The 16,119-nt window shown below is 41.6% G+C and overlaps 1 protein-coding gene across 1 annotated transcript; it reads right to left on the bottom strand.

Moving 5' to 3' along the window:
- Positions 1-13,110: 13,110 nt before the first annotated feature.
- Positions 13,111-14,070, bottom strand: LOC128491730 (olfactory receptor 10J4-like). The gene has a single exon (XM_053464045.1). It carries the CDS (start codon positions 14,068-14,070, stop codon positions 13,111-13,113), a length of 960 nt encoding a protein of 319 aa, XP_053320020.1.
- Between the last annotated feature and the right edge of the window lie 2,049 nt (positions 14,071-16,119).

The raw sequence follows: 16,119 nt of genomic DNA, 5'->3' as shown, positions 1-16,119 counted from the left end.
ACGTTGACCCCCTCATTTCATGAAATCTGTGCACTCATACTTTTGGATCTATTCACTATAAAGTCAGCCGGTTAATTAAATGGAACCTTAACTCACTGATTCAAGTAGACAGCAGGTGCTTGAGTTTTCTTGAGTTTGATTATTTTTTCTAGTTTCAAGAGAGGGCATCAAAGTTAAATGAAAACTCTCATGTCCTCGCCTGGAATTTACAATTTATTTATTTTTTTTTTTTTTTAAGAAAAATGTGCAAGTTGCCTAAATTGAGAACACACATTTTTAACCAACTTTCATGCACTCACAATTTCCCCCATGCATAGTAAAAAAAATCATTAAATTCAAAGTGTTTTTTTCTTTAATGTAAATATTAAATAACACATCTGTTTTTCCGAACCCATTAATGATTGATTTACTACCAAAAAATGTACAAGATGTGTTGAGAATTCTCTTCCTGTGATGTCATTGGTAACACAACTGAAAGGTCTGTGCAGGAGTTCTCTGATGACCCGCTTTACTCTGATCAGATATAGTGATCGGAAAACAAAACTACACGGACATCCGTGAGTAGGGAGAGAGCAAAAAATACTTATTTAAAAAAACAACAAAAAACAAAAAACAACAAAACAAAAATAGCCAGTCTAACATGAACTTAAAATCACTGATAAATCAGTGAAATTGTAAAAATGTTTTTTAAAAAATGGCTTAGAATGAGAGCAGGTTTCATGTGCACAAAAGGCACTAAAGAAAAAAAGGAGAACATAATGATTACAAGTTTTAATATGATATTTTCTTGGCAATAATATCTGTCCATTTTTATAATTAAAAATAAGAAATTTGAACAAATATAGAAATATATTAATAGTTTTTATTTACAGTTATAGGAGATACAGTATCTATGAATAAGTCCAATGTTGGATGATAGTAGATAAAAAATTAGAAGAGTAATTCTAATGATCACATTTAAAGGGTGGAAAATTGGAAGACTTACCATTTTGGTTCATCCTGTAACAGCACCAAAAAGGGAAATTGCTTTAAGGACTCCAAAAATATTTCAATAGAATTAGGAGAGAAGTTGGAAATAGCCTTTTCTGGTAACGCACTGAACAGCATACGTGCAGTGCATTGGCAGACAATTGCTGCTTCAAGGGTCTTTATACTGTATGGGAAACTATGACATCATTTGTGTACAAGGACACTGGGGATGGGTATTGCATAGAGAATTCCAGGCAAGAAGCCGGAGACAGCAATATGTGATAATCTGCCAGTAAAGAAAATAAAGTTATTTTTCAAGTGTCCCACACATCTGAGAAGGCAAGAATATATCCATCAACTAATATATTTAACTTTATTTTTTAGTTTTGTATATAGGACAAAAAGAAATACAAAAAGAAGAAGCAATTATCAGGTAGGTATCTAGCGACGCATTATGAGGTGAGACAATGTCAGAGGCATAGGTGCCAGGTCAGAATGGAGTCCCTGTGGAGGGGCTTTGAACTCGGCTGGAGGCAGACGGTTGTTGCTGTGTCGAGTTCCAGACGGCTGTCTGCTTTAGCCTTTGTCTCTCTCTCTTTGGCGCTATCTGTAGACACAACTCCAAAACACTGGAAGAACACTAAAAGAACAGGCTCACAGCAATAGGGTCTGTAGAGCAGGCAAGTATGGGCAAATGGCTAGGGGTTCTGTAGCATGAGCAGACGGCAAAGGGTTCTGTAGCATGAGCAGACGGCAAGGGGTTCTGTAGCATGAGCAGACGGCAAAGGGTTCTGTAGCATGAGCAGACGGCAAGGGGTTCTGTAGCATGGTACCAAGGCATAATCCGGAAAAGGAATCACAGCAATAGGCCAAAGTTCACATGATCCAGATCCATTGCAGTACAAAGGGTTAAACCAGGTTCAATGTAATAAGAATAATGAAATCTGATCTAATATGACTTAACATAAGTTGGTAAGACTATCGCTAGTAGTCTTGGCATCTTTTTAGGGAGATCCCTGCATTAAATGTCCCATGATAGAACTGTTAAACAAGTTCTGACACGGTGGTCTCTGTGGTAGAGCAGTTGTGGAGCAGAGTGGGCCACTGTTCCAACTTACACAAAAAAAACACTGCTTCTCCAACCAGGATTTGCCCGATCCAGTCTGGGATTCTCGTGAAGACTGCAACCGATCCAGCAAATGGACATCTAAACTCCGTTTAAGGGAGAGGGGCCCAGCTTAGTTGCGTCTGGCATGCAGATATCGTTTAGGCCGGTCAGCTTGGGCCAGCAAGATATAGCCAGTTGGGAGCTAGACTTTATTGTATGAGTTTGTTTTGGGTTTTTTCGCATGTAAATAAATACAGAGTTTGCCACAAATCAGTATTATTGAGTCTTATGCCATAGAGGAGCTTAAGATCCCTTGAAGTTACTTTATTAACCCCGCAACTACACAGGAGATAAGGAAGGGGGCACAGATGGGCTACGTGCCTCCGCATACATTATAGCTTTATTTTTATTCGTGCTCAATCAACATGAGATGTGAGGTAAGGGTGTGGGAACGCTGAGTATGCATACACCAGTATTTAACCCCTTAAGGACAATGGGCAGTACCTTAACCCATTGAAAACAATGCATTTTGAGACAAGGTGCATGGTAGAGGTGTACATGGTAGAGGCATGGCAGATGGCTAAATATAAATCACAGGACATCACTAAGTGGTAATAGCGTTACATTTTGACCAATTTGATGTAGCGGTCTATCTGAACGAGACATTTTGGTCAAAGGAAGTTTCGTCTGGTTTGCGTTATTCTTGGGGTTAATCGTTAACGGCTCAGAGAAGATTTGTTAGAATCTGGGAAAAACAAAGGCTGAGCCAAATAAATAAATAAATGAAATGCATACAAATGTATTACTGATCAAAAGATTTGCGGTTTAAGAGAATGAGGACTGTCCTAAAAAAATAAATACTATATATTCGTGTCTGGGAAAAAGAAAACTCTTTATATTCAACAGACTTAAATGAAAAAGGGAAATTGGACATTTTTGAGAAAAAAATTTCTGTTCATTTGTGTCAGGGCAATGAATTTTGTTCCCTGCCCGAAAATTCAGGAGGTACTTTTGATTCGGGAACAAAATCCGTTGCCCAGGCCCCCATTCACTCTCTCACACTATATCGCTCGCTTTCTCTCTCACTCTCTCTAAATGTCAAACATGTCCACTTCTGCCGACCACTTCTGCCGACCACTTCCACATCTTCTATCTTTTATCATATCTTCTATGTTCGTCCGCATCTCTACAGAAATAACCCAGTGGGAACCTCCGCCAAAATGGCGGCGCTTCTAGTGGCATCCCCTCACCAGTTCTGCAATCAGGGAGAGGACGTCACAGAAAGCACCAATATGGCAGCGTGTTTGGTTAAGTCGTCTTCCCGATCCTCCAAATTGGGGAGAGGATGAAAGCGAACGCACAGCCATAGTGCCCTGAACGAAGATAGAAGATGGCTGATTGAATAGAGAAGAGAAAGGAGAAGATGTTGAAGAAGATGTGGAAGTGGTCGTCAGAACCATAAAGGAACAATAAACAGATTTTATATCTTAGTCTTGAGATGCCTTGACCCGTAGGCATATATTCACAAATAATATCCTTTTTACCTTTTTGCCTTATCCTCTAGTGGATTTTCTTTAAACATAAAAAGATGGATAGAGCTGGAGGAAGGAAGAAATAAATGGAAACAAAAACACAAATTTTATGTGTTTTATTCTAGACCTTTATTAGCATATTTCAAATATATATTTTCAGATTAATTTTGATATCCTGATTCCTCAGACTATATATAATTGGGTTAAGAAATGGGCAGAACACCGTATATAGTAGAGATAAATCTTTTTTAAAATTAAATGATTGCCATTTGTTTGGGGCAAAATAAACTATCATTATAGTCCCATAGAAGACACAAACTATAGTCAGGTGAGAGCTGCAGGTGGAGAAGGCTTTCTGCCTCCCTTTGATAGAGGAGATTCCAAGTATGGTGATAAAAATAGAAATATAGGTAAAAATAACAAAGAGGAAGGGGGCGGTTAGAAAGGGTATGCCTAGCGCCAAGTCTATGAGCTCCACAAAAGTAGGCTTTGTACAAGACAACTCTAGTATGGGGGCAAATTCACAAAAATAATGGTCTATCACATGACCACAGAACTGCAAAGTAGCGACCAGAGATGCAATGATAGATGATAGTATACATGATAAAAGCCAGGAAAAAAAAATGAGTTGGAAGTAGAGCCTGAAACCCATGATGGATGTGTAATGCAGGGGGCGGCAAATGGCCAAATACCGGTCATAGGACATCGCTGCGAGAAGGAAACACTCTGTGGCTTCTACAACACAAAAGAAGCAAAACTGGATGATGCAGCCAACGAAAGATATTGTGCTTCCTCCATTCATTATAATATGGAGCAACTTAGGGGTAATATTTGTGGTCAGAAGGATATCGCACACCGATAACTGAGTGAGGAAGAAATACATGGGAGATTTCAGACTCTGAACGTTTGCCACCAATATAATAATCAGCAGGTTCCAGACTAACGTCAAGATGTAGAGCACAATGAACAAAATAAATAAAACCAAGGTCACAATCTTGGGATTCTGAAAACCCAGTAGGGAAAATTGCGTCACCATTGACTGGTTCATATTTAAACAATGTAAGTCAATAGTATCCTGTGAGATAATTGATCTGATCGTTTTACCTAAAATCCGCCTTTGGGTTGAGGAATCACTTATGAAATAGCGCAAAAAAACAAGCATTGCTTCTAGGGGAAAGCAATGAACTAGGTTCAGTCCTTAGAAAAAGGAAAACAGGAAAAAGGGTGATTCAGGATCCTGAGGTTATGGTTATTAGAGTTATAAAACCTGCAAAAAAGAAAATTTGCCAAAATAAGGAATTAGGAAGAAGAAACGGTATCCATATTTATCTACCCAAAAAGGATTGGATTTGTTTTCTTTTATTGTTTATTTGCTTTTTTCCGTTCGTTTAAGGACCACAAATTTTGTTTCTGTCAACGGCTCAACTAGACAAGGCCTACCTGTGTCAGATGTTTAGAGTCCTTCTGCAGGGAAGCCACTGAAACTGTAGAGTACAAGAACCGGTGGCTCGTAGGCACGGGAAGGCCCAAAGTAGAGACATGCAGACACGAGCAGGGCCGGAAGACAGGCCAGGAACAGTATTGGTCAAGCAGATCAATCTAGCACTAGAAGTGGAGCAATACCAGGAGAAACGCCAAGGTCATCATCGGTTGATTAGTTGTTTACAACATCAAACGTTAAAAAAAATGCCAGGTCAGGGTCAGCAACGGTTAATCCGTCCTTATCAGGGCCATTCCAAGGGGCAGTCCAGAGACGAAATCCAAAAGACAAAAGCAGGGTCAGAAAGCCACAAAACTGGTCAGAGGAGAACAGGGAGAGGGAACAAGGAGCTGGTGCAGGACTCAGGAAGGGTCAAGGCACAAACTATTCAGACTATAACTGAGCACCTAATAGAGGGTGCCAGAGTCACATTTACAGTCCCATGACCCACTGAAGGTTAGCTGCCAAAATTAGGTACAGGTCATAGACTCACCACTGGCTTCTGCAGTCGGTGGTCGGCCAGGACCAAGCAGGACAATGAAAGATCCTCTTCTTCCACAGCCGGGCTTGTGTAGGCAGTGGGGTAAATGCCGCTTTTGACAGTTTCCTTTCGTTTGGATTAAATTGGGAAAAACTGAAAAAAAAGGATCCTGAGGTCAGAGGTTATAGACATGTCCGATCTCTACAAAAAAAAAAAATGCAAGAAATAAAATTAAAACAATTGGTTGGGATGAAGAGATCCTATCCATATTTATTTAATAAAAACAAAAAAAACCCTTAATATAATTCGTATTGTATGACATTTTTTATACTACTTTACAGGGAAAAAAATAAATATTTATTAATATTATTAAACAATATTAAGATGGATTTCTGGAAATAATAATAAGAAATATTCATGTGTGAATATCAGTCGTTAAGCCAAGCGCTTTACGAAGCACATAAAGCTAAGAAAAATAACAATGCTTGATTATGTTTTTAAAGAGTTAATTTGCATTAAAATTAGAAGAGTCATTCAGTGTGTCTGTCCCCGTTTTTATCATTACATTTGAAAGATAATCAGAAAACTTACCAGGTTTATCCTGTTACGCCACCCATTAGGAAAGATAGTTAAGAATTCCACAAATATTGGATTTTTTGGGGGGAACAAACCAACCAGTTTCTACAGCATAGTTCAGGTGAATTAAACAGATTATAGCTTCTTCAGAGGTCTTTATACTCTACAAAAAATGTGACATCATCTCTATTCTAGAACACCAGGGATGAGCACTGAACACAGAATTCCACAGAGAAAGCCTGAGTTTAGCAACAACGTCTCAATCTGTTTGAAACTTCTAGAAAAGTTATTCGTAAGAAACCAAGAATTTCAAAGAATCTTTTCAAATTTAGTTTTTGGTGTCCTCATAAGCATACCTGGGAACTTCTGGGCTCTGGCTACCCGGAGCCTTCCCTTGCAGGATGCGGCCAGGACTGCCCACTGACGTTAGCGGGCGGTCCCGTGATTTTGGTGGGAGTATCCCTGATGTCAGTTGGGGTCCCATTGACATCGGTGAGAGGTCCAGCTGATGGTGGGAGGACCCGCTGACGCTAGGGGATTTCCTGCTGATGTCGGGGATGTTCTTGCTGATTTCAGCAGGAACACCCTCATTTAAAGGGAAAATAGGCGGGGAGCAGGACGAAAGTCAGAGAAGGGAGCATGTACTGTGTAACTTGGAAGTGGTTTTATATTTATACAGGACCTCCCAAAGTCCCCTAACCAATGTCCCATAATTCATTATCCTTACCCCACCTCCTCACCCAGTCAAGGCCCCTTAGCTACGCTATTCCATGGGCTACATTTTGTGTCCATGGGTACGGGTCTACTCCAAATACATTCATGCATTGATTACCTGAATCCCCCCCTCTAAGTAAGATGATTGAGGGTCTTCTCATCAGTGTCACAGTGGCGGGGCTGGTCAGAGTAAGGTGGGGGTGGAATAATGGTTGGTTAATTGTAAACAGCGTTTTTCTGGTTTGGTTGGTGTTGGTGGTTTCGGGCTGGTCGGTGGCTCAGAACCTGGTGTGGGAAAGGTGCGTCTCGGTAGGCTCTTTCCCGATTGGTTTTGGGGTGAATGTTGGTGTTATGTGTATGGGAAGGGGGGAGTCATTGTCAGGGGGATGACTGGAAAACAATAGGGAATGTATGCTCTGTATTACTTGTGGTGTCAACTCTGGCAATGACTTTATTGTGTTAATAATTTGTTGTGGATTTGTTTCCAATGCATATTAAAATCTGCGGCCAATTTTGATCCAAACAGTTTTGTGTCCGTGTGTTTATTTGGTTGGGGGTTATGGTATTGGAAATGATATAATATAGCCGTGTTTATATATTAAATGTTGTCTAATTTTTTTTGGCAATATTTATCTCATGTATGGCACTACAATGCATGTTATGTAGTGCAATCCACATCTGTGTGACCCCATGCTGTCTGTGTGGATTAATATTGTGACATAATTATCAGTTTTTGCCTGTCTGCAAATTTGATATTTCTAAGACTTTCCAAACCTTTTTGAAAAACAGTATTTTCCTTGAACAACAACATGACTGGTGCGTAGTTGAAGGTGCCCCAGGATACCTGTGCCCACATACCAACTTACCCACTAAAGACACGTACATGTTTATTAAGTCCAAATATATTTTCCACAGCTTAACAATTTATAATTTACCAAAGTCATTGTCAAAATAGGCCATCACAATTGAACAACAATAACGTTTGTCCCCAACAATAAATAATGACCCCCAATATTAACATTACAAACATTGGCACCACCACCACATACCAGGTGCCACCAACTTAACCAGAGAACCATTGTAGGGGCATTCCAAAACACCCCTACACCAGTGAGGTTCTGAGCCACAGGCCAGCTCGAAACATAACAGACTAACTTGAACCAAGTCTAATTAGTTATTTAAAACCCACTCTACCAAGCGACTTTACCAACCTATCCCCAACGCTGTAACAAAACGGGGAAAAAACAAACCACTAAAAAAACTACCATAAAATAAAAGGACGGCAGGTGGGACAACCCAGGTCTGGAAAAACAGGTTAGTGAACCACATACATGGTTCCCCTTTATCACCCTTAACCCCATCCATAACAACCTAAACCAATTAATTCAAACTACTTCTTTAAGCCCACCCCCTAGCTCTGTCAAGGCCCACTCCACTAAGCTGTGCTACTCCATGGACTAAAATATTTAGGGCCACCTTATCATATTTTATTGAGGTGTTGGGGGAAACCACTGCCTTGCTAAAGAAGCTGAGGGTAAAGGTGATGGACTGGCCAAGCATGTCTCCAGACCTAAACCCTATTGACCCTTTGTGGGGCATCCTCAAACGGAAGGTGGGGGAGCGCAAGGTCTCTGACATCCACCAGCTCCCGGGTATGTCGTCATGGAGGAGTGGAAGAGGACTCCAGTGGCAACCTGTGAAGCTCTGGTGAACTCCATGCCCAAAAGGTTAAGGCAGTGCTGGAAAAAAATAGAGGCCACACAAAATATTGACACTTTGGGCCTAATTTGGACATTTCCACTTAGGGGTGTACTCACTTTTGTTGCCGAGGTGTTAGACATTAATGGCTGTGTGTTGAGTTATATTTGAGGGGTTAATGGCTGTGTGTTGGGTTATATTTGAGGGGTTAATGGCTTTGTGTTGAGTTATATTTGAGGGGTTAATGTCTCTGTGTTGGGTTATATTTGAGGGGTTAATGGCTGTGTGTTGGGTTATATTTGAGGGGTTAATGGCTGTGTGTTGAGTTCTTTGAGAGGTTAATGGATGTGTGTTGGGTTGTATTTGAGGGGTTAATGGCTGTGTGTTGGGTTATATTTGAGGGGTTAATGGCTTTGTGTTGAGTTATATTTGAGGGGTTAATGTCTCTGTGTTGGGTTATATTTGAGGGGTTAATGGCTGTGTGTTGGGTTATATTTGAGGGGTTAATGGCTTTGTGTTGAGTTATATTTGAGGGGTTAATGTCTCTGTGTTGGGTTATATTTGAGGGGTTAATGGCTGTGTGTTGGGTTATATTTGAGGGGTTAATGGCTGTGTGTTGAGTTCTTTGAGGGGTTAATGGATGTGTGTTGGGTTATATTTGAGGGGTTAATGGCTGTGTGTTGGGTTATATTTGAGGGGTTAATGGCTGTGTGTTGAGTTATATTTGAGGGGTTAATGGCTGTGTGTTGGGTTATATTTGAGGGGTTAATGGCTGTGTGTTGGGTTATATTTGAGGGGTTAATGGCTGTGTGTTGGGTTATATTTGAGGGGTTAATGGTTGTGTGTTGGATTATATTTGAGGGGTTAATGGCTGTGTGTTGGGTTATATTTGAGGGGTTAATGGCTGTGTGTTGGGTTATATTTGAGGGGTTAATGGCTGTGTGTTGGGTTATATTTGAGGGGTTAATGTCTCTGTGTTGGGTTATATTTGAGGGGTTAATGGCTGTGTGTTGGGTTATATTTGAGGGGTTAATGGCTGTGTGTTGGGTTATATTTGAGGGGTTAATGGCTGTGTGTTGGGTTATATTTGAGGGGTTAATGGCTGAGTTATATTTGAGGGGGCAGTAAAGTAACTCTGTTAGGCTAGGTTTCCACTTGTTTTTTTTTTTGCTAAAAACGCCCATAAAAACGCCAATTCAGCCACACAGCATTTTTTTTAGTGAAAAAACCCTGCAGCCAGATGTTAGCTGTTTTTTGCCTTGGTGTTTTTTATGGAGTTTTTTTCCACAGTTACAATGCAGAGGATTGTCACGAGCTGAGAACACAGGTTGATAAGGAGCCCAGGTGCAGGGGATGCGAGGGGCTCTGTCTGTACCCCACGATGCATGATGGCCTGGGGGTTGTTACAGACAGGCGCAGGAATAAACCACAGACAACAGAACATCAGGATCAAGAGTTGTATTGATTGCGATGGTACAACAATATATATGCAATGGAGGTTACTTGGCAGGAAGCCCTCTTGCGGGGCACACGGCAGATAAGCCCTCTTGCGGGGCACACGGCAGATAAGCCCTCTTGCGGGGCACACGGCAGATAAGCCCTCTTGCGGGGCACACGGCAGATAAGCCCTCTTGCGGGGCACACGGCAGATAAGCCCTCTTGCGGGGCACACGGCAGATAAGCCCACTTGCGGGGCACACGGCAGATAAGCCCACTTGCGGGGCACACGGCAGATAAGCCCACTTGCGGGGCACACGGCAGATAAGCCCACTTGCGGGGCACACGGCAGATAAGCCCACTTGCGGGGCACACGGCAGATAAGCCCACTTGCGGGGCACACGGCAGATAAGCCCACTTGCGGGGCACACGGCAGATAAGCCCACTTGCGGGGCACACGGCAGATAAGCCCACTTGCGGGGCACACGGCAGATAAGCCCACTTGCGGGGCACACGGCAGATAAGCCCACTTGCGGGGCACACGGCAGATAAGCCCACTTGCGGGGCACACGGCAGGAAGCCCAATTGCAGGGCATACGGCACGACTAGAAGCCCTCTTGCGGGGCACATGACTAGAAGCCCTCTTCCAGGGCACACGGCACTGCTAGAAGCCCTCTTCCAGGGCACACGGCAGGTTGCCCACTTGCAGGGCACTCAACCAGGGTAGTCCGCTAGTGGGCAGTCATCCTGGGAGTCGCGATGCAGGGCACTCCTCTTGGGAGTCCACTAGTGGGGCGCTGGCCGCAACTCAGGAACACGGCAGGTTGCCCACTTGCAGGGCACACGGCAGGTTGCCCACTTGCAGGGTACTCTACTTGGGAGTCCACTTAGTGGGGCGCAGGCCGCAACTCAGGAACACGGCAGATTGCCCACTTGCAGGGCACACGGCAGGTTGCCCACTTGCAGGGTACTCAGCTTTGGAGTCCACTTAGTGGGGAGCTGGCCGCAACTCAGGAACACGGCAGGTTTCTGGAACAAGGCAGGTTTCTGGAACAAGGCAGGTTTCTGGAACAAGGCAGGTTTCTGGAACAAGGCAGGTTTCTGGAACAAGGCAGGTTTCTGGAACAAGGCAGGTTTCTGGAACAAGGCAGGTTTCTGGAACAAGGCAGGGTCTGGAACAAGGCAGGTTCTGGAACAAGGCAGGTTCTGGAACAAGGCAGGTTCTGGAACAAGGCAGGTTCTGGAACAAGGCAGGTTCTGGAACAAGGCAGGTACTGGAACAAGGCAGGTTCTGGAACAAGGCAGGTTCTGGAACAAGGCAGGTACTGGAACAAGGCAGGTACTGGAACAAGGCAGGTACTGGAACAAGGCAGGAACCAAACAGGTAGTCCTCAAACGTTACAGTCAAGGCCCAGACTGCAGGGCTGGGCAGGTTTATAATGGCTGACTTGATCAGGTAAGCCACTGCAGCTGGACCTGATAATTAGTCTGAGAGGTTCTGAATGGTAAGGGCGGCCACTAGTGGCTGGAAACGTGAAAATGAATAACAAGGTTTTGGATAAGTCCAGCTAGCGCATGGTGAAACGTGACAAGGATGGACCCAGTATCTGTGTGTCCTACGAGAAATAGGCTGGAAACAAACAGTTTCACACAAAACAAAGTTCATATTGAATTTTACACCATTGGGACCAAACATTCCATTACAAACAAACATACCCGACGCATCAACTGGATCCTGCGTGCCGAAAGCAACAGCAAACAATTTGCACCATCATTTGGGGCCAATCTTCCTAGAGGAGCAGACATTCGGAATAAAGCATGCCTTACAAACCACAGAACAGAGACGAAAGGGTCAGCCGGGGCGTGTTTAAGTAGAACTCTACCAAGTAAATGACATCAGGAGGGGGCAGATACTTGCCATTTATCCTAATCCCTTTTAGCTGGGTGAAACTTCTAACTTGTAAAGGCTGGAAAAACTGCCTTAGGTCAAAAAAAGCAATTTCCACAGGAAGGCTAAAACGCCAGAAAAAACTCCAGAAAAAACGCCAAAACGCAGGTAAATGCAGTGGCCGTTTTCTTGGCGATTTTCCTGACGTTTTTCATCAAGAAAAAAAAGCAGGACAAAAACCCAAGTGGAAACCTAGCCTTATACAGGCTGTACACTCAATGTATTTCATTTCTTCAGTGTTATCACATGAACACATATAATAACATATTTACAACAATGTGAGGGGTGTACTCATATTTGTGGGATACTGCATATGACTATATTATAATGAAATGATGGTTCTTTGGATGGAGCTTTGTAAACCATTGTTTTAGTCCCATAGTACATATTTTCTACAATTTCCGCTGCAAGTGGAGGAAGCATTTAGTTTACATAAAAAAATAATGAATAAAAATGAAAAGAGAACATAAAAAACCCACAGACAAAGTCTATGAGCTGAAGAGCGGTATAATCCGAACGAGGCAATGCCAGAGTAGGAGCAAAGTTACATAAATAATGGTTAATTAAGTTAAGACAACATACGTTACTTATAAAAGCAGCAATAATTATCATTGCCATTAATGACTTCTATATTGTAGGTGCCGTTGCTAAACAATGACCCAATTATTAAGTTCAACAGGGCAACATCCATCCTTTACATATTACCCTATATCATATATTTTAATACTATTGGGTTAAGGGCTTTAGGGGAATTACATTTTTTACAATTTTTACATGTAGTGGGATAATGGTTATTCTTTTCTCTTTCTCTCTCTATATATATTTTTTTAATTATTATTATTTATTTACTTTTTTTGAAAGAGGCAGAAACTTTGTTTTTCGCCCTCCTTCCTCTGATCTGCAAGCAGGGCTCCATATCTGTCAGCCAGCAGTAGGAGCAGTTGAAGATCCTGTAAGATCCAGTATGAAAGGTAGCTTGACACAAAAATTCAAATGACCTCATCACAGCCTCTCTCTGTTTTAGGTGAAAAACATACAGTACATGTTAAAGGTAATAATGAAAAATTGTATCTATGGGTAGGGAAAGGAACGTGGCTCTTTGTAAATTGATTACTGTAGATTGAACTAGGCTTTCGTAGTGGTAAATCGTAAATAGTTTAATTTATATTATTTTTTTTTAAAGATAAGCTTTGCTATTGCCCTTTTAATCTCTTCATTCCTTAGACTGTATATAAGAGGGTTCAACAGTGGGGTCACAATAGTATAACACACAGAAACCATTTTTTGTAAACCTAAGTATTGTCCTTCAGATGGAACCAGATAATTAAACACCAACGTCCCATAATACATACAGACCACGGTCAGGTGGGAGCTGCAGGTGGAGAAGGCTTTTTGTCTTCCAGTTGAGGTTGAGATCCGGAGGATGGCGAGAATGATGTTTATATAAGTTACAGAGATAAAAATTAATGGTAGAAATAATATTGGGATAGAGCCTACAGCAATGACCATTTCATTAGCTGATGTGTCTGAACAAGAAACTTTGAGAAGTGGAAGCAGGTCACAATAAAAATGGTTTATTATATTTGACCCACAAAATGTCATCTTCTGCAAAAGGACAATTTGTGGTAAAGCAAAGACTAAACCACATACCCAAGATGAAGCTGCAAGAAGGATACAAAGTCTATGGTCCATGATGGAGGAATAACGCAATGGGTTACAGATGGCCAAATATCGGTCGTAGGACATCACGGTGAGGAGGAGACACTCATTGGCCCCACATGCAGAAAACAAATAAAACTGAATAAAGCATCCAGACAGAGAAACAGCGCTTCCTTCTTTGAGTATAAAGTGGAGCATTTCAGGTTCAATGGTCGTGGTGAGAAGGATGTCGTTGAGAGACAGGTGGCTGAGGAAGAAGTACATCGGAGCGTTGATGTGGCGACATGCGATGACCAGTGATATGATTGTGAAATTAGCAGATAAGGTTAAAATATAAATTATTAGAAACAAAAAAAAAAGCAAATATTTTGTGTTTTGAATGTTCTCAAATCCCAGAATCCAGAATTCCTTGATCACTGTCTTGTTTGTAATTTGCTCCAAGATGTTTTTATGTAAAAATAAATGCATGAATAATAAAAATTTCTGAAACACAAAATGCGTAATTGTTACTACTTGCTAATGTTTAGGGGTCATGATATCACTGCAAACATTTTTTTTAAAAAAACAATATAATTTATATGTCAACAAGAACCGATATCTAGTATCTACAGTATGTGCCAAAGTGTATGTTAGACATCAATTACACGGATTTGCTGAAGCCACATTCCTTCTGGCAGAAAACAGTGACGATTATAAACATAAAAGACAGACCATCTGTCTTGTGTAAAGGATTTATTTATACAGAAAGCGTATAAAGTACAAACTGGTAAATACAAGCACTGCAAGCGATCATTGGGTTTGGACCTGAAGACAACAATTTAAATTCAAAAATGGCACGGGAAGTCCAATTGGTTTAGACCGCTGATGGATTGCATTCAGGAAATTTGGTGTCTACCAGCTTTATGTTAAATAAACTTCAAAACAAAATCATGAATGATATGACCAAAGATTCCATCGAACATTTCAAATGTCAATACAATGATTTTTGAGATCACCCCCGCTGTAAAATGACATCACATTGAAAAGATTCAGGTCTCGGTGTTCGGGTTTTCCACCTTGGAGATGAAACTTACTTCACAAATTGAATAGAAACGAGAGATGTGAGTACTGATCTTACGCGCCTCAATGCATTGAGTCTGTGTATCTGTGCTGTGAATGTATTTATAGCTGTTCTAGAGGTACGCAGTAACTGCGATGAGCTTTCTGTTGAAGGACACCAGGGATGGGTATTATATAGAGAGTTTGGAGGAAGGACCCTTGCGTATACAACAAAAAAAACAAATTGGATCATTTCAGAAGAGATTTAAATGTTCAAATTCAGAACAGATAATAACATCATCATTAGATTTCTATTTATTTAAAAATGTAAGAGTTAGAAAATTAAGAGAAATGGATCCCCCTCTTTCAATCTTTATTTAGAAGCGTATTTCGCTTGCTTGGAGACGAACACAGTGTGTTTAGAATAGGGCTGCAACTAACGATTAGTTGGCCGATTATTTTTTCGATGAATCGATTAATCGGATAAAAAAAAATGAATGTAAATTTTTCATTTATTTAAAATAATTTAATAAACAAACGATGTTAAATACAAACAGCAGAATAAAAAAAAACTTTGATAAAATGCATTTCTTGTCTTTATTTCCGAACCAGCCCCCCCCCAATTTATGCACATTTGAGCCCAGGCTTGCCACGCTGCCTCCCCGACATGCCACGCTGCCTCCCACATATGCCACGCTGCCTCCCACATATGCCACTCCACGCTGCCTCCCACACATACCACTCCACACTGCCTCCCACATATGCCACTGTGCCTGATACGCCTTATACCCCGATACACCACTCCGTCCTCCCCAGACATGCCACGCTGCCCTCCTCACATACCGTAGATGCCTTATACCCCCAGATATGTCACTCCATCCTCCCCAGATATGCCTTATACCCCCCAGATATCTCATAGTCCCCTCATAGAGTCACAGACCCGTTCGCATCACACTGACACCATACTTTTATAAATAAGTACTGGGTTAATCTTCACTGCCCCCAGCATTTAGATTCCCCTTAGTCTGCCCCCTTTACCTCTAACTGCACCTTAAGTTAACGTTATTAAATGAATTAAATTAACCCTCAGTTCTCATCATTAAATTAACCCTAAACACCCCATTAACCATAACTACCCCTAAATTAACCCTAAAGACCCCATCAACCACAACAGCCCCTAAATTAACCCTAAACACCCCATTAACCACAATTGCCTCAAATTAACCCCAAACACCCCATTAACCACAGCTGCTCCTATATTAACCCTAAACACCCCATTAACCATAGCTGCCCCTAAATTAACCCTAAACACCCTATTAACCATAACTGCCCCTAAATTAACCCTAAACACCCCATTAACCATAGCTGCCCCTAAATTAACCCTAAACACCCCATTAACTATAGCTGCCCCTAAACACCCCATTAACCATAACTGCCCCTAAATTAACCCTGAACACCCCATTAACCATAACTGCCTCT

This window comes from Spea bombifrons, chromosome 4 (assembly GCF_027358695.1).
Source record: "Spea bombifrons isolate aSpeBom1 chromosome 4, aSpeBom1.2.pri, whole genome shotgun sequence".
Taxonomy (NCBI): Eukaryota; Metazoa; Chordata; class Amphibia; order Anura; family Pelobatidae; genus Spea; species Spea bombifrons.
The sequence above is the reverse complement of the archived record's forward strand: the minus strand, read 5'-3'. Positions and strand labels throughout refer to the sequence as shown.